Source organism: Cavia porcellus, unplaced genomic scaffold, assembly GCF_034190915.1.
Source record: "Cavia porcellus strain 051 isolate PalLab524CR breed Dunkin Hartley unplaced genomic scaffold, mCavPor4.1 scaffold_31, whole genome shotgun sequence".
In the NCBI taxonomy this organism is placed as follows: domain Eukaryota; kingdom Metazoa; phylum Chordata; class Mammalia; order Rodentia; family Caviidae; genus Cavia; species Cavia porcellus.
This window is the reverse complement of record NW_026947514.1, coordinates 21289286-21308484: the sequence shown is the minus strand read 5'-3', so window position 1 is coordinate 21308484 and position 19199 is coordinate 21289286. Positions and strand designations below refer to the sequence as shown.

The 19199-nt window shown below is 39.3% G+C and overlaps 1 protein-coding gene across 1 annotated transcript in view; it reads right to left on the bottom strand.

The window, feature by feature from the left end:
- Positions 1–19199, bottom strand: part of Sel1l (SEL1L adaptor subunit of SYVN1 ubiquitin ligase) — a 49367-nt gene that overhangs the window by 9209 nt on the left and 20959 nt on the right. Inside the window, exons 6-19 of the mRNA XM_003472335.5 lie at positions 19010–19172; positions 16536–16589; positions 16386–16445; positions 14272–14353; positions 13807–13961; positions 11758–11814; positions 8213–8281; positions 6702–6779; positions 5646–5708; positions 4370–4457; positions 3745–3893; positions 2484–2649; positions 2079–2153; positions 793–965 (exon numbers count right to left, since the gene is read on the bottom strand). Coding sequence (XP_003472383.1) covers positions 793–965; positions 2079–2153; positions 2484–2649; positions 3745–3893; positions 4370–4457; positions 5646–5708; positions 6702–6779; positions 8213–8281; positions 11758–11814; positions 13807–13961; positions 14272–14353; positions 16386–16445; positions 16536–16589; positions 19010–19172 — 1432 coding nt within the window. The remainder of the gene's footprint in view (positions 1–792; positions 966–2078; positions 2154–2483; positions 2650–3744; positions 3894–4369; positions 4458–5645; positions 5709–6701; positions 6780–8212; positions 8282–11757; positions 11815–13806; positions 13962–14271; positions 14354–16385; positions 16446–16535; positions 16590–19009; positions 19173–19199) is intronic.

Below are 19199 nucleotides of genomic sequence, written 5' to 3'. Positions count from 1 at the left end.
TAAACTTGAGAAAAGTTAAAGATATAATTTTCAATTAAAGAACTGCTTTGTATACAGAATCAAAGACTGAATTATTCTGATATTTAGATTTCAGTTTATATTTTAAAAGCAATTTAATAATTTCATTTAAAAATGTTGACATTTAAAATGGCTGGAGTCTGTTGACTAGTGAGACAGGGTCTGACTATGTAGTCCAGGCTGGCCTTGAACTTGTGATGCTTCTGTTAGCCTCTCAAGTGCTGACATTATAGTTATGTGCTACCATGCTTGGCTTAGCTGGAATTTAGATCTTTTTCTAAAGTAAGAAAATATTACATGTCAACTTAAAAAGGTGAAAGAAATACACAAATATTCAAAATTCGTTTGAGGCTATTTGGGCAAAAGTCTAACGTCATGGGTCTAGAGAATGTACTTTATTAGAGAGGTGTAAGAATCAGAAATAAGTTCAGAAAAAATTTTCATTCATTATAAAACAATTTAGGAATAACACAGAATCTGGTGAAGGGGGAGCGATATTTCCTTAAACAAGGAGCAGTCAACAGATGCACACTGCATTCGTCTCCTGAGTCTGTCTTTCATTTATACCCTCACTCTAACGGTGTGGATTTTAGTGTGTGTGCGCGCTGGAAGACAAAAGACTCACGGGCAGTCTTCTGAAATAATGGAACTCAGTCTCCTAAGTTGGTGGCCTAAAATCGGATGTAATTCCAAAGCAAGCTTGTTTTCCATACAAAGGCCGGCATCCCCCATCCCCGGTCCAGTACTGAAACGCGTGCCGTGGGCCACACTCACCTGTTTAATGCCTAGCCCCTTCTCATGCATGTACCCCAGGTTAAACATAGCCTGCGCGCTGTGCTGCTGCTCAGAAGCAAGACGATAATGGATGAAGGCAGTCTCGTAATCTACATCAGTGCCAAATCCATAGAAATGGTAGTCTCCAAGCTTGATTCTAGCCACAGTATAGCCTTAAAAAAGTCAAATGCAAAACTGCCAATAAATAAAGTATGCTTAAAACAGACCAAACTCATCAACTCCCTTAACATGGTTATATAAAACAAAGAACTTTAATGCACAGTACACAAACTTTGTAGCACAAACCTTGTCTCAACCATAAGGTCAGAGAAGATTTAAATTAGAAGAATACCTCTTTTGCAGAATTCCTCATAAATAGGGAAAATAAAACAAAGTGGTAGCACTCACTATTGTACTAAATATTCTTCTTAAATAACCACGATCTACTTTATCACACCGTTCACATCTTAAAAAAGTTTGACCACTGCTTAGTCTTGGAGAATGGACAGGAAGACAATGTTGAGCAAAGAAACATTCAAAAGAAAAAGACAAGGATAAGGCTAGAGTGTGTCATGGTTTGTACCAGATGTCCCCCCCAAAGCCTCATGCACCCACAGGTGGGGCTTTTAGGAGTGGCTGGATCACCAGTGTATGACACTGAATCACGAGTGTGATACTAGGTTAGTCCACTGACTGGTTCAGCATAGGAGGGTCTGGTGGACTTATTGAGAAGGGAAGACCCACCCTGCGTATGGATGGCACCGACTAATAGCCTTGCAGCCTAGATGGAGAAATGAAGTCTATTGCTTCCCGTTTGGCATGCCTGGACTGTTTCTCCTCTTCTGTGTCCCTCTGCCATGCTGCCAGGCAACTATGGGCTGAAACCCCTATAAACTGTGAGCTAAAATAAACCTTTTCTCCATTAACTCGTGGGTGGTATTGGGTATTTTGCTCTAGCAATGAGAAGAGAAGAGTCCTTTTGGCTTTTAGGTTAATATTCTGTTATGCACTCTACTAAAGTCACATTTTATATAATAAATTGGCCTCAACTACACCAAAAATGAACCACAATAAGATGGAAATATCCAGTACAAAGACAGTGCAATTCAATTTAGAAATTGTGGTGCCAGAATTATCATTTTAGAATAAATGCTAAGATGTAATCGAGTTAAGCAACAGTATCTTTGCTTAATTTTAAGGTGATGAGTGACAAGACAATGTTCAGTAGATAAAAATTGATACAGAGGTCTCTGGATCAAACTTTTATCCTAGCATTAGCTACGCACCTTGAGAGGCGGCCCTGTTCCAGTGTAGCAAAGCTCTGGGGTAAGTTTCATTCTCACCAACAATGGTTGCTTCTCCTATAGAAAAAGAAATACAGCACAAATCAGGCATTCAAGGAAAGGCACTGGAATTTTGGCTTCATTGGCAAACTAGTGTGGATATGTGGCACAAAGAGTATTAAACAATTACTAAAATCAAACAAGTATTGGAATGAAAGACTGACCTCAAGGGAGTCACTGGATGGTCCACTGCCTGAAAACGGCTTTGTCCACTGTACCATAATGAGACTAATCACTAAGCCACTTCTAGGGATTCAAGATTGGAAAACTGGTACCACATAACCACTGTATTTTGAGAAATGGTTAATGAATGTGGTTAAACATAAGTTCAACTCAAATGAGCCTTACTCTGATCAAGAATGAAGGCTGCGTTGCTCTGTGCCACTTCATAGCCCTGCTCTGCCAGCAGGAGGTACTGGATCACGGCAGCATTGTAGTCGCCATCTTTGTAGCTGTTATAGGCAGACATCAGCCTCTCGGACCAGCGGCCTCGCTCACACACATTCTTAAATAACTACGGAGAGAGGGCAAAAAGTAAAGACGTGCCACAACTAACTTTTGAACCTAGGCTGAAAGTGATTGCTAAGGTTGCTCTTTGAATCCCTAAGAGCTTGCTTTTATTTACTATTTTCTTCTTTTTTTTTAAAATTAAAAGTTGTTTAAGTTTTGTTTTTTTGGTACCAGGAATCAAACTCAGGACCTCACACTTGCCAGGCAGGTTCTGTGCCACTGAGCTACGTCCCCAGACACTTTCATTTACTCTTTCGAAGTCAATACGGCTAGGCATATTCTGTAATCCTAGCACTCAGGAGGTCGAGGCAGGATTGCTGTGAGCTCGTGAACAGCCCTGGCTACAAAGTGCACTCAAGGGCAGCCTGAACTGCATAGTGAAAGCTTATCTCAGAAGGAAAAAAGATCAACATTTCTAAAAAAACCCTAAAATTGCAAACAATTGTATACCATTTACTCTCGCCAGGTACAATCCCAGTGATTTATGTATATTATGGATATTAACACACTTAATCCTCCCCAAGAGGTTCATGAGGGGCCCTCCTACGAGGTCCTTTAATAGCCCTATTTTACAACTGAAAATACTGAAACACAGAGATTTAGAAACTTTGCCAACAATTTATCAATGTCATTCTAATTTGTCAGGTCTGAAGGAGCCAAAGAGAAGATTTCCCCTTAGGAGCTATGAGCATTCCCTTTGGAACACTCAGTCAGCACATTTCTTTTCTTTGGTGTTAACTATGTACCAGATACTGTCCAAGGCTCAGCACACACCAACATCTGCTCTGTAGAGAGACAGACTAAACAAGTACAATAGTGACACAGACCCCCGGGTCTCCCCTCAGTCCAGTAATGATAAGAAAGCTAAGTCTTTCTCTATAGTACTATGTACCAGATACTGTCCAAGGCTCAGCACATACCAACATCTGCTCTGTTTTCTTACACAGACCTTCAGGTCTCCCCTCAGTCCAATAATGGTAAGAAACCTAAGTCTTCCTCTACAGTAGAAGAAATCATGCAAGGAAAGCCAGAATGATGCAAAGCCAGCCTCCTGTTGGGCAAGTTCACTTCCCGCGTGCAGGCTGGAGAAATGGCTCACCTCCACCGCGGTGTGACAGGACCGCATCACACCTGTGCCGCTGGCGTGCATCTGTGCCAGGTTATAGAAAGCCAGGATATGGCCTCCTTGAGAAGCTAAATTAAAATACTTCAAGGCCTGTTTATAATCTCTCTTGACTCCAATGCCATCTATAAGAAAATAAAGTCACATAAAAGGTCTGTATGAGTCTTAATTTAAGATATGGTTAAGCATCAGATTAGATTTCCCTTTGAAGAACAAAACTATTAGGAATGTTAGAATTCATAGTAAATAAGATTAACATATTAATATCGATTAAAATAATTTACAGTGAAAAGCAAGATGCACAAATAAACAAGTTGGAGAACACCACATTAAAGCCACAATGGGACAGCCCTATTTCCGTATCATAGTGCCACCTAGTGGAAAAGTTTAGTTCAGAGCTTGCTACCTCCATCGCTAATCCTTTTATGTATAGCATTCTATTTTTTGGAACATAATAAAAAAACAATGAAACATAACAATGGAACCTAATAAAATTTTTTCTTCAAACTCTTGTTCCTTGAGCTTTTCTAGGTGACACGTATGAATTTCACACAACACTCGCAGCCTTTGCCATCAACGGGTTAATTCCAATGCCACTCACTGTAGTACATAGAGCCAAGCTGCAGCTGTCCATCCACCCAGCCTTGCTCAGCAGCTTTCTGGAAATATTTCAGGGCCAGATCATAATTCTATAGAAAAAAGACATCAAATGATGAAAAAGCTTAAAAAGCTGACACACTTCAAAGTTTGAAGATCTATATAATAAAAAGAATGAACAAAATAAAGTATTTTCAAGAGTTAAAGAACTGCCTTATAATTATTTACATAGATATTAATAGGTTTAAATTTGTAAAGGGCTAAATATTTAAGACTGAGAAAAAAACAAAGTTTTATAAAAGCAATTTGCTTTATAAAAGCAAAATCTCAGCATAAATGCTAGAACCCAAGATCAGAAGTTAAGAAATCATGACACTTTTCTATCAACCAACTAATTCTTTTAAACCAGTGTTTCTAATACTGAATAAAGAAAATATTTTCTCCCCTTAACTGTCCCTGCTTTGTGCACCTTAACAGATACTCTGATTACTGGATGCACAGTTATCACAGAGAAAAGTTAAAGAAGGCTCTGAACTTTAGTATCCTGGAATGACGAGGAGGAGTCCCAGTTAGCCCCACTGCTGTGTTTTGGGTTAGGGAATGACTATAGATCACATTCTTATATCTAGAGCTTACTTTCAGGCCCAAAATTAAAAGAAAATACTGCTTGGAGAGATCATACAGAACATATCACGAATCTAGTGACACCTAACATGAAGAGGCAATAGCCAATGAGAACCAAAAGCCTGCAGCCAGAGCCCCAAGGAAGAGAAAGCCAAACGAAGCAGGGCCAAAAAGTCCCATGCACCAACGTTTTAGAGGTTACTGGTCATCAGGACAGAGAGGACGGTGCTGCTAAAAACTAAAGGGCGAATGACAGTGGCGTAACACTAAGTTCATTATTTGGAGAAACTTGGCTTTGTGTTGAGGGCTGGAGGGAAGAGAGGTGTAGCTGGAAGGGGCCAAGGCCAGGCTGGGAAGCTTTCCCTTTCTAACCAGGAGGCGTGAGCAGCAGACAAGGGAGGTGTCCATGTCACAGAGAAATGGGAAGAGTGCACAGGGCAAAGAGCAGAGACAGCACTGAACGGCTCTGCCCAGTTCAAAAGGTCAACTGAAGACAGCAAGACAGAGGTGCAGGGTGGGAGAGCAGGGAGGCAGACTCAGAGACAAGAGGGAAACCACAGAATGACTGCTCTGGGCTGACCAGACGCTAGCTGAAGAGCACCTCCCAGCCTCCTCAGCTGGCTGGCATTCCCCTGAGTGCTAAGCTGAACACTTACAACTTGAACTCCTCGCCCGTAGAGGTAGGCCATTCCTAGCCCACTCTGTCCAACGGGGTTGCCCTGAAAACCAAAGAAATTAGGCAAGAGTGAAAAGAATTCATTACAGAGTGGACAAGAATAAATGGCTACAAAAGTAATCATTTACAACTACATCCAAAAATGTTTTAATAGTGTTAAATTCACAACTTTCCCCTTCTTATCAGGTGAAACGAACACTATGTTTCACATATTTGGGGAGCTATCAGTGATATGCTTACAAAGAATAAGCAATAATTCATTTAGAATTAAATTTCAGCAACTTACAGAATAGTTATGTATACCATGAATTTATGATGTAAAACATGAATAACTTATTTCATAAAAAAAGATGTCACATAACTGCTGATTCCATTCCATGATGTCTTCCTTCCCGACTGTGGTGTAGAGCCAACAGTCACGTAATAATAACAGCAGTGCCACTGTCAGCTAGCAAAGATACACTTAAAGAGTAGTACAGTGGCATGGAGCAAGGGTACTCAAATAATAACAGTTGTTTTGAGATTCAAAAGAGAGAAATCTAGAGTGCGCCAAAGCTGACACAACAGAAGACATCTTAACCAAGGGGCCACAGCACCCCTCTGCCTGGGGAGCACTTAAGCAACATCTGGAGAATGGAGACATGTGGTTGGTATAGAAGTGGACACAATAGAGGGACACAGTGTCACCACATGCATGCAGTTTTCTCTGAGTCAAAGAAAGTCCAAATTATGTATTAAGAAAAACTCAATTATTAGGCCTTTAAAATTCAAGTTGCTGTCCAAATAAGGGAAGTTATATAACTCCCAATTCTACTGCTAAGATCAGTGTTTCGAAGATTAGGATACTTCTCAAAGAAATTTAAACAGAGACTTAATATTTGACAATCTAGTTCCTAAAAAAATTTTCCTGCTTATTTAGGGTTAGGGTTAGTCAATATTTTCACGAGTCATATTTACATACATACCTTCAATAACACGATTAATCTTTCAATAAATTTACTAAATATTAGTGACACATTGAGTCAGGAAAGCTTACCATGTCAGCAGCTTTTTTAAAGTAGTGTAGCGCTGTTTCATTGCTTTGAGGTACAATATCACTTCCTTCTGAATACATCTAGAAAACAGACCCCAGTTTCATTCAGTGCAGTAACTCTTTCCAATTACATTTTAAAAAATCTTATTTCATTTTGATTTTTATTATGTTTCATGACATCTTACCAAAGTTGAGCATTCCCCACACAATATTTAGAATTAAAAGCAAAAATATATTTCATGTCACATCAAACTTACGATTTATGAATAAATGCAAATATATAAAATCAGCTTACAGATCCACCTCAAAATAAGAAACCTTTCACCTGCAGATACACCTGTCACAGCGTGCCTCAGGGAAGTCAATGGCTAATAATCTGCCTGGCATCCTTGGGAGGGTGACTGGAGGGCAGGGAGATCATCAGTGGAATTCACCTCCCCAGCCCCTGCCCTGCTTCTCCCAGGGTAAGGTAAATGGGAGGTCTTAAATTAGGACAAAAATTATTAAAGATTGTTTAAAAGGTTTAAAATATTACATAATCAGGTATGGACCATGACAAGGGACCAAGAAAGAAGACAACAGAATGGCCAGTGCCACTAACTACCCATGTACGCATTAAAGAATTAACAGAGTTCTGTTCTGAGGTATTAATAATTCAGAGCAAGGACCAAAAAAATTTAAAAAAATACTTATCAAAAATAGATAGGGGAAATACCAATTTCCATGCTGTGATGCCAGGATGTTTAAATGTGGTAATCAGCCCTCAGTTAACTAGCTGTGATCACAAAACACTGAAACTTTCCTATTTGTAAAAACCTCTGAGACACAGTCTATCTGAACTTCTTTATTTCAGCATTTGGCTATACATAAAAACAATTATTGGTTTACATGACATTAGTTTTCAAATAATGAAAAAGTTTGAGCTTCCCCTCTGGGATCTGTTCATTAAGTCTTTAGATGTATGTTTTCTGGCTTAAAAAAGAACTGCACCGAGAGGTAGATATTTAAATTGTCATATTTAAACAATTAAAAGTTCTTCAGATTTCAATGAACTCCATCTCCATTCAGCATGATAGGAAATATGCAATTGTGGCAATCGTACCAAAAAAACTGTACAGCATAAAGTGCAAACTCTTCATTAGCATAAAATACAAAGCAAGAACTCAGAGACTGATAACAGAGGACTAACATAGCAATGGAACAAATTGTTGTTTTTAGGTTGCCTAAAAACAACTTCAGAATAGCACTTATCTGAAGACAAGATATGACAACCTTGAACTGGAAACTTTTTTGTTTTGTTTTGTCTTTTTCTTTTTATTGGTACTGGGGATGGAACTCACGACTGCCTGCTTGTAAGGCAGGCGCTTATGCAGCTGAGCTAAATCCCCAGTCCCTGAAATGGAAATTTTATTTCCCACTTATTTTTGGTATACTGTACCTTCTGAATATAACACATGCTCATTATGAAAATGTCTTTTATTATTTGCATAACAGATTCACAGGAAGTACAATACCTTTCCTAAGAAGGCCATAGCATGTGAATTGCCAGCATTAGCTGCTAAGTTGAAGTAGTCAAACGCTCTCTGTGAGAAAAGAATTTATGAAAATCATTAGTTTTTAAAAGAACCTATGTTAGCAGAGGTAATTATTTCAGAAACACTGAAGAAATCTTTTTATACTACAGCAATATCCAGTCATCAAGATTTAAAAATAGAAATCTATACATCTAGAAGTTTTATTTTATCCACTACCTACATCAGAGAACTATGTATCTTTAAGTCATTTCATAGTTATAGCTACAAAGAAATTTTTTGCATGCCCTAAATGTAAGCCAAGAAGACTTGTGTTATTTACAAGCAATCTGAGCAGGATTCAGGCTGCTTAAGGACATCTAATAGCAATGCAACCTCTTCTGACTACCTTACTGTCAGTAACACAAGAGAAAGGAAAAACTACGAAGTCCTTACAAGCCATGGGACACGCTCCATTGTTCTGTAAAGAAATACTACTTACTTCTGCTTTATTTAGAACAGATTTTGGATTCTACTTAAAAACCATATAACTGAGCAATCCGGCATCACAGAATTCATTACCACCATCCTCGACTGCACTGCCCATCTTTGTTGAGGACCTTGTACCATCAATGACTTCTTTGCCTGGCGGAGTTAACTTCCTCTCCTTTTTGGTCCTTTCCCACTAAAAATGGATTCCTGCATCTTTGCTTTAGATTTGCAGTTTTTCTCCAGTGATGACTGTCACCTGTTAGCTGCTTTCCTTCACAGATAATTTTCTCAAGTAAGTTGTCTCTAGGCACTTCAGTGTGTCCTACAATTAATCTAAACTGGTTTCTATCCATACTGCTTCAGGAAGAAAGCTGATCAAGCCGCCAATGACTTTCTTTTTTTTTTTTTTGTCTTTTTTCCTTTTTATCGGTACCAGGGATTGAACTCACGACTGCCTGCTTGCAAGGCAGGTGCTTATGCTGCTGAGCTAAACCTCCAGCCCCATACCAATGACTTTCATATTGCCAGTAAAATCTGTCTGTCGTCTCACTCCACCTTTCTACAGCATACAGACAGTCCATCACACTCTCTTTCTTGAAATACTTTTGGCTTGGCACACAAGGTGTCACTCTCCTGGGTTCGTCCTTTACATGTATCATCTCAGCATCCTTTGCTTATTTGTATTCTGCTGCTCAATTCTACATTATTAAAAGACTTCAGGTTACATTCTATAAGTAATCTTATTTCTACTCCCATGGCTTCACATTCTATTGTGATGACTGCAACTTCTAAATTTTAGTTTTTCTCTAGTCTATTTAACTACCCATGAATGTCCAAAGCTTGGCCAGATCTCTGATTTCCCTTTGACCTCAACTTGTCCCCCCCCCCCCCAGGATCTCTGCATAGCTAGGCAATATGGCACCTACTGGATGCTCAAGGTACCTGCCTCCTTTGCGCATATTCAGTGTATCACTATGTCTTGGTGACCACCAGACACCTTCAATCTGTCCAGTATCTTCCATTTTCTTTCCATTGCCTACATTTTCTCTCACATGAACTTCTGAACTATTGTTTTCCAATTCATTCTCTACACAGCAGCCAAAACCAATGTTTTGAAATTTTAGACTGTTAGCCCTTGAAGCTGTAATACCTTGAAGCTTGCAGGATATACTGATATGATTAAAGACTGCTTATCTCAGCACTGCACCATGAATCAAACTCTCTGCACTTCAGTGTATCAGCCCTGTGCCTTCCTGTTCTGGGACCTACGCATATTCTGCTCTTTTTGGCCTGGGATGATGCTACTTCTGCTGTCAAATGAAACATCATCTGTCTCAGAAAAGGCTTCCCTAATGAATGAATGGTTCCTCCCATCTAACAGCCAATTACTGTATCCTTTTCTTTGTTTTTTGGTGTGACCACTTGAAAACTATCTACCGACTCTACAGAACCTGAAGCTCTGTGAGGGCAGAGACCAAAGCTTTTCTGTTTAGTACTGTATCCTGAATATCTAGCAGTGATTGACACACAGTATAGACTGAAATATTGGCTGAACTAAGGCAGCTAGGTACTAGTTACTCACTTCTTTTGTGATAATTATTTTGTAGTTACTTTATACACAGGTACTATATAACACAAGAATATTGTGCAATATAGGCAAAATTGTTCTGTGAAAGTTATGCACCAAACTCATTTACCTAATGCTTTTATTAACTAGCTTTTGATGCTTCACTGGCTCAAGAAATGCATCCTAGTGACCAAAACACTGAAAGTTGCCAAAAGCTGTATGAACAGAAGCAAATCTACAGATACTTGAAAAATTACAGTTTCAATGAGAAGTATACTTTGTTACCATTTTATTCTTTTTTTTTGTCTTTTTCCTTTTTTATCGGTACCGGGGATCGAACTCACGACTGCCTGCTTGCAAGGCAGGTGCTTATGCCGCTGAGCTAAATCCCCAGCCCCATCATTTTATTCTTAAAAGGGATAAAAGTATACAGAAAACCTTAATTAGTATGCTTAATTGGCATGGTAGAAAACAGTTTTATTAGTGTGATAAACACTTATTGAGAACTTAATATGCTAGACTGTGTTGGGGGCTGGGAATGAGGTGGCAAACTAGACAAGGTTTATGCTCTTTTGGACTTATGTTTTACGTGGGGACACAAGTTATATAACTGATTTCAAATGAACAAGAGCCATGAGGGCTACAGATTTTCAGATATTCTTTTTGGTGTATGACCTATTCCTGGTTGGAAGCTGGGCTTCAGGGCAGATATATTACAGATTGGTGCTGAGTTCGGGAGGATGGGCAGGGATTAGCTACATGAAGAAAACAGGGGAACAGTCATTGCAGAGAGAGGTGTCTGTGTCTCGGAAGGTGTGAGGCAGAGAGGATCGTAATACGATCTAACATTTTTGAAAGAGTCTTTGGCTCTGTGACTCAGAGAATAAAAGGCTGCTAAGAGAAACAAACTGGCACAAAGCCTTGGAGGGCATGATGAAGATCGTGGATTTTAAACCACTGGAAATCATAGCACTCAAGAGGTTTAAACCACAGACCCAAGTACGCAGTTTATAGAGACTTGGGAAAGGATCACACGGCAGATGATTCACACAAGAGCTGGGTATAATGATGGGAGAAGGGAAGAAACGAGATATATTTAATGTAGGAGAAAAGAACTCAGTTACTAGATTACAGTTATATACTCTTAATTTTTTTTACAAATGATCCACTTTTTTCTCAGTTCCGTAAAACGTTTCCCAAAGTTTTAAGACCTGTTTCTAGCATACAGTTACAGAAAATCAAGACCTCTACATGTATTTTCTGGGCAGCACGGGGAATTAGTTTTGCATGAATCCATCCCAACTGCTTTGAGCTACAGTCACGCTTCTGCCCTGTAGCTTCCTTAGGGTTAGGCAGATCCTGGAAGCTCCTGTGTGATGAGTGCTGAAAGGACACCAGCTGGACACTGGCACTACCTCGCAAAAGACACAAGTGAGGCCTGGTTTCTTATTCCCACGTGAGAGTCGAAGCCCAGGCACCGGGGAGTTACCTGGTGATTCTGCTCTACTCCACGGCCACCGTGCAGGTGCAGTTGTCCCAGACCAACCTGAAAAGCAGCAGACACAAGACAAAAGCAAGAGGTAAGTGTCTCGCATACATTAACACTAGACCCACAAGAAACCAGTTAGTCATTAAAGGCTTCTGTTCATGACTCGAAAATCACTTTTTTTTGTCTTTTTGAGACAGGATCTTACTATGCAGTTCAGGCTGGCCTTGAGCTCACTTTGTAGCCCACTCTGGTCTCGAACTCACAATGATCCTCCTGCCTCCGCCTCCCAAGTGCTGGGATTATAGGTGTGCACCACCATGCCTGGCTAATATGACATTTAATCTTAAATTCTCAAATTAATTATTCTAAAATTTCTAAGAATTAAAAAAGTATGCTTTAAACTATAAAGTGTCCTTTTGAAATGGGAGTGCAATACAGGCATTTTCAAAATTAAAACTGAATTTGTCCTCTGTGAACCTGCTCTAAAGGAAATTCTTAAAGGTGCTGTTCAGGCAAGAGGCAAAAGTATCTGAGAGACTTCAAGAGGCAGTAAGGAAAAAAAAAGTGATATAAAGATAAATAGGTGAGTAAATTTAAACAGATACCTATGTATGAAATAATTTTTTGTGTGGTTCAAAAAATATAGGGAACTCAAATGGCACATGGCTGTAATTCCAGCACTCTGGAAGGCTGAGGTAAAAGGATCACAAGTTTAAGCCCAGTCTGGGTAACTTAGTAAGAGCTGGGGTCGGAGGTGACATTTAAAAGGGCTGAATATGAAGGTCAGTTTGAAGGCTGTGAGTTCATTACTCAATACCATGAGAAAAAAGAAGGAAAGGAGGGGGAGCAGGGAGGGAGGGAGAGGGAAAGAGGGAGGGATGGAGGAAGGGAGAGAGAGAGCGCGAGTGACCTGAAAACATATAGTAGTACATGTTGTATTATCCTGGAAATGGCAAAAGTGCTCTTCCACACCAGCCTTTCATAAAGAAGCCTGCTGCAATCTCTACACAACCACTGCGAGAGCCGTGAAAGGCTGTCCAGTGATCATATTGACAGAGGGAGGAGATGCAGCAGCCAGAAGCACAGAGGGAGGAGCACACAGCAGAGATAAGGGTACGTGGAAAGCAGGACAGAAAACTTAAACCAAAATAACCATTAATATAAAAGATGTTTAATGAGACAAGATAATTTAGTCATAATTAGTTTCCAAGAGCTAAGATTTGGTTTCACTTTTCACTACAGGCTTTTTTACTTTTCATTTCATTTATTTATTTATTTTGTCTTTTTCTTTTTTTATCGGTACTGGGGCTCGAACTCACGACCACACACTTGCAAGGTAGGTGCTTATGCTGCTGAGCTAAATCCCCAGCCCCCTTTATAGGCTTTTTAAAATAACTTCCTTCTGCTAGCCTTCAATTAATTTTTCATAAGTATCTATTACTTCTTTCTATACATCTAAATCAGAAGAACTACAATTACAATGGGAAAAAATGAAGCTCTTTTTATTGTACTATATCAAAATAAATCATGAAACACACACTCGCACATTTATATTATTTGATGGACGAACATCATACAATTTGAACCAACCTACTTCTATACTTGATCTTAATTAATGTAATCATGATCTAAGATGAGCATGAGAAACACAAACGGTTAACAGCTCTGAAGAGCAGCTGATATTCCAAAAGTCCCAGCATCATGTTTAGAGAAAGTGACAGCTTCATTTTTGCTGACCCTGATGGAAGCCTTCAATCAGGGTCAGTGCTGCTCCGTTCAGGCTGTGACTTTTAGCTGCGGGATTGGGGAAGAGTCACATAACCAGCATTCAGGAACTCTCAGGGCCGAGTCCTCACTCGAGGTAACCCAGATGAAATCTGAGCATGTGGAACTCGTGGTATTTCTTTTAATGCGCTGCAGGTGACCCTAGTATGTAGCACAAAGCTGCACAGAGCCATGAAAAGATTACCTACAGAAGGGAATGCTTCTCTTCCCTCTGTGTCGAAGTACATAAAACAGTAAGAAATTCCGAGATGTTTGAACACGTACTTGTGCTTGTACATCGCCCTTTTCAGCTAGGAACTGGTAATACTGAATCAAATCTTCTTCTAGCATGCCACTGTTCATTCCTGGGTTTTCTACTTCATCAGGCAGTCGTATTCTCTGCACCACTGAGCCGCCCGTTAGCGAGATATCGCTAGCAACTGAAACAGGAGACAAAGCGGTCAAAGGAAAGTGAGGAGACTGTTTCCCTGAGAGGTGCAAGCCCAGCTGCTAAATGTTCAGACAAGATGCTGAAGGAAATGGTTTCTACAGCAGTCTAAGGATAATAGAAGAGGACGCTATGAGAAAATTAGACTTTTTCCACAAAATATTTAAGATGCAGAATTCAAAAATTTTAACAAATATACTTTGTAATTAGAACCTCCAATACTATAACAAAAACAGATGTATTTAAAAGTAATTCTATTTTTTTCCTGGAAGGTGAAAGGGATAAAAAAAAAAAATAGCTACCATGATTGGCAACAAGACGATAATGGGTCAGTGCAGATTCACAGCTCTGGAGGACTCCGATGCCAGCCCAGTACCGGTACCCCTGAAAGACACCTTCGGGTGAGAAGAAGGCAGTTTCACAGGCCAGCGGCAGCATTCTTGGACTAAATCAAGCTAGCCATACGCAAGTGTAATTCTGCTGTCCTATGACCCAAGTAAATGAACATCTCATTTACCCCGAGTTTTAAGTTCTGAGGTAATCTGGCAACTTCAACAGCCTACAGCTAAAAACTAGGAAATAAAATTTCTACAGAAATGAAAAGAAGTGCCATGAACTTTATATATTAAGTGTGTGCATTTTACTCAAGAGAAAATTACTGAGTTAATTACACTTAGAGCCAATTTTAATCTTACTTTAGACACAATTTTTTTTTTTCTTTTTGGGTACTAAGAATCAAACTCAGGATCCTGAGCTGGCCAGGCAGGTGCTGTGCCCCTGAGCTATATCTCCAGCCCTTTAGACACAATCCTCATCCAAATGCATTCATTTTCCAAACAAGCAAATAAAAAATTAGTAAAGTAGGAAAAGTGAGACTATTAGAAGCATCCACAGTAACACTAGCAATAACTGATTTCAGAATTAAGTAGGAAGACAGGGTAGGAAAAGGAGAGGTTACAATATATTGAAAATACTAATAATAAATAAAAAAGTATGATTATTAATTTATAAAAAGTACAGAAAACAGTAGAACTCTCTGGAATCGCTGCACAAATGTCTGTAGACTAATAATAATCTTTAGGGCATTACTGGATGATCACATGCATAAAATTCAATGTTCCAAATCTGGAGTCACTAATAGAAGATTAGTAAACATAATTTGAAAGGCAATTGTACAAAAATATTTACTGTCACATTTGCCATATAAAAGTAAGTTTCATATTTCTTGAAAATTCACCTGAAAATTTCAGTTTCTGTGTGAGGAATAACTGTTATGACAGATTAGACAAATAAGTGGAAACAACATTGAAATTAATGAGGGATGTTTCTGAGAGTCTGAGGGAAAATTTGATTTTTCATGTGCATTAACTTCTTCCATGGTGCAGGATGTACCAGGTCAATTTTCAAGCTCATAAGCATCACTTACAGCCTTTTTACTTGAGTCTCAACTTCCAGCCAGCTAATCACCTGCTGGGAGCTCTACTCTTCAGCCACCGTAAAGTGCTTGTATTTTCCTGCGAACACTACTTTCCCTCTTAACGCTGCCTCTCTGCCGTTACTGCTGTGGGGTCTGGGTACCTTTCTGCTGCTTCTATTCATTTGCTACTATTTATCCTTCAAAAAAACCCCTTTGCTATTTCTTTCCTCAACCATAGCTCCTTTTCCAAATTCCGTAACAGAATCTGTCTCCCTTTCTTGTTGAGCATAAGTATACTATTTATCTTTGGAATCTCAATGATAAATACTCACAGTTAAATATTTTTGAATACATATCGGTAAACTGATCTAGGATCTATCCAGTTAGCCAGAAAATGCATTTTTCTTTTTAACTGTCTCATATTCTGTCAATGAGCAAGCCTATAGATCATTTCTCTGCTTTCAGTCATATTTCTACTCAGCTCACTCTTCACATTACTAATGGACTAAATGTTCACTTGAAGCACAGCAATATGCACCAGCGGTCACGTGACCAACCCAAAGTGGGTTTATACACCAGAAGGCAGTAATGGTTTTAGCAGCAAAAACAATTTGGTGGAAAGATTCTATATTTACCGTTAAGTTATTTAAGTGACCAACCCTATCAGGTAACATATAGCGATACCCTTAAATGTTCTTTACAGGATACAGTAAGCCTCCCATCAATTTAAATGTAAAATTTAGCTGGGCTTGGTGGTGCATGCTTGTAATCCCAGCACTTGGGAGGCTGTGGCATGAGAATGGCCTTGAGTTGGAGGCTAGTCTTGATTACATAGTGAGACCGTCCCCTACCCCCCCAAAAGTAAAACCTATGGCAATACATGTAAAAAATATTTGATCTTAAGCAGATCTCAATCATGAACATTGGAAAAGTTGTAGCCAGTATTGATTTTTCTGCACTTAAAATTGTTGGTCTTCTATTGAGGTTATATATACTTACCAAAACCATGTGGGCTATTAGATTACCTCCAAGAGCTCCAAAAGTATAATACACAAGAGCCTGTAAAACAACAAAAGATGTTTACTTGAACACAGGGACCTATTTATTCAATTCAAATTATAACATACAATAATGTTTTAATAGTGTTACCTTTGCCTGACTTGAATTAACACCGAGTCCAGAGGCATAGAGAAAGCCGAGAGCCTGAAATAAAATGGTAAAAGTAAGAATTCTTTCTCTGGTAAAAGTTTACGCAAGATAGACAGAGTTTTAAGCACTATGAAAAGACGTAAAATCCTTTAAATGCTAAAAGATTTGAATGCAATAGCCTCAGAAATGTGCACAACTTTTTTTTTTTTGTACCAGTAATCAAACTCGGGACTTTGTGCTTGGTAGGCAGGCTCTGTGCCAATGAGCTAAATCCCCAGCCCTCATAACTTTAAACAAATGAAAAGTTTACCTTAAAGAAAATGTAGTGAAATAGTGTCATGGTTTATGTCTGTGTCCCCCAGGCCTCATGAATTTGCATTGTGCATTTGTGCATTTGCATTGTCTAGTGCTTGGATTGATGGTGTCAGTGCTCCACCCACAAAGGGGTGGAGCCAGGATGTGATGTAATGGCAGGAAGAAGGTGTGTCTTGCTCTTTGCTGGTTCCGAGTTGCTGTTTGCAGCCGCCATGAACTGTGGCCCAGCCATGCTCGCCTGCCTTGGAGCCAACTGAGTGTGGACTCAAACCTCCAAAAACTTTAAGAAATAAACCTTTCCTTCTCAACTTTGGGCTTCAGGTATTTTGTCTCAGCAACGAGTAAAAAGTGACTAAGACACATAGTAACTAGAAAACAAAAGCAAAACACCCTTAAACGTGACTTGTACTTCAGTTTTATGAACAGCTATCGTGAAGACAAAACAACTCTCATGCTGTACACTGCCGTACTTTTCTACCTATGCGGAGTGGAATATACTCTGAAAAAGAACAAGATTAATATGACAAACTATTTTAGGAGTAAAAAGAGGCAGCAAGGGGTTAAGGGTGAAATGCCACTTTGCTGTGCTGGAGTACATACTGTTTTCTAAAAAACAGCAGGGAACAAACAATGCACTGGCGAGGTTCTTGATGAAGGCTACGAAGGCCAGGCCAGAGAAGCAGGCAATGCTAGAGCTCATCAAAATCCATGAGCTCCCTGAAATTTCCCAGTTCCTGTAATTAGGTAAGAGGCCCATGTGTCTACGATGTGGATGGAAGTGACTGATGTAAGCCACTTTCAAGCCTGGGCTTTCTATACAACCCAGGGCTTTCTTCAGCGCTCTCTTTTCTCTTCACGATGGCTTGGAAGGCTGTTCCAAGGTGAAGCTACATGTTGGAAGTGGCTTGTGATTAGGAGTTGTCATTTCAAAGGAGTTGCAAGCAGGAGAGCCGTGTGCAAATGTGGCATGAACAAGAAAGGAGGAATGCGAGTCTGAGCCCAGTCTATGTATCAACGAGACCTGACTCTAAATAAAAAAGTAAAAGAAGGGCCGGGGATACAGCGCAGTATGAAGACTGTTTCAATCCCAAGTACTGCAAAACACAAGAAAACACACAGTAAAATGTGAATACAGAACACCGCATATAAGGTAGGGTAGCCAAAAATATTTTACTTGGGTTCATCAAGCTTTAGCTGTGACATCTATTTACAGGAAATAAAAGTGATGGAGAAATAAAACAAAAAGCAGTATGAAGATGCAAATAAATAATGGTAGAATATTCTGCAGAAAATCTGGCCATATCTTTTAACACACGAAAAAAAAAAAAAAAGGCATGGGACTATGTTGGAAATTACAACCAAATATACAGTGCACTACAGGACTAGGTACTTCACTGGACAAAACAAAAAAATTTTTGGCTTAACACAACACAAATACAACGTAAAAATATGCTGGAAGGGGCTGGGGATTTAGCTCAACAGCATAAGCGTCTGCTTTGCAAGCAGGCAGTCGTGAGTTTGATCCCTGGTACCGATAAAAAGGAAAAAGATCGAAAAAAAAAAAAAATGCTGGAATGGACAGGTGTAGGCCTTGACTAAAAAAAACAAGTTATGGAACAGTAAACAGTGGCACATCCTTTTAGTAAAAATTCACCTGTAAAGACGCATAAAGAGAAAATTCTAAGGGTATGAATACATTACAGTTATCACTGCTCAGAAATGGATGGTACACAGATGATATTGCTAGTTTGTATGTCTAGTTCCCTATCATGGATATGTATTGCTTCTTAACAAGTTTTAAAAAGACATTAATATTAACAAGGGCTACAGCATATGAACGTGGAAAAAATGCAATGGTGAGTAATTTCAGGTAGAAGACAATTATTTGTGTATTTCACTCTTTATAGACATAATTTAGAAAAACTACAACTGTGGCAAGAAGCAAATGAAAAAATTGCCTTCATTAACTATGAATGTTCTCAGACCAAAGAAAAAGAATATCAAGGGAGAAAGATAAAGTGGCCTGCCAAGATAATATTTAAAGATACGCTATCTTTCAGTCTTAGTTATTAAAAGACCTCAGGGCATAAAGAATACACTGCTGCTGAAATGAACAGGTGCTGCACGCAGACACACTTCTTCACTGAAAGCGCACTTACAGTCTGCCCTTTGGGGGAGCCTTCCTCAGTCAGCTTCTCAAACATCTCTTTGGCTGCCTGGATATTCTGTGGCAGGTAATATCCAAACAGAAGCGCATAGGACACTCTCTCCAGAGCCTTGGTATGGTTCATGCTTGCTGCCTTTTGAAGATATCGATATGCTCTTTAAATGCAAGCAATTAAAAACAAT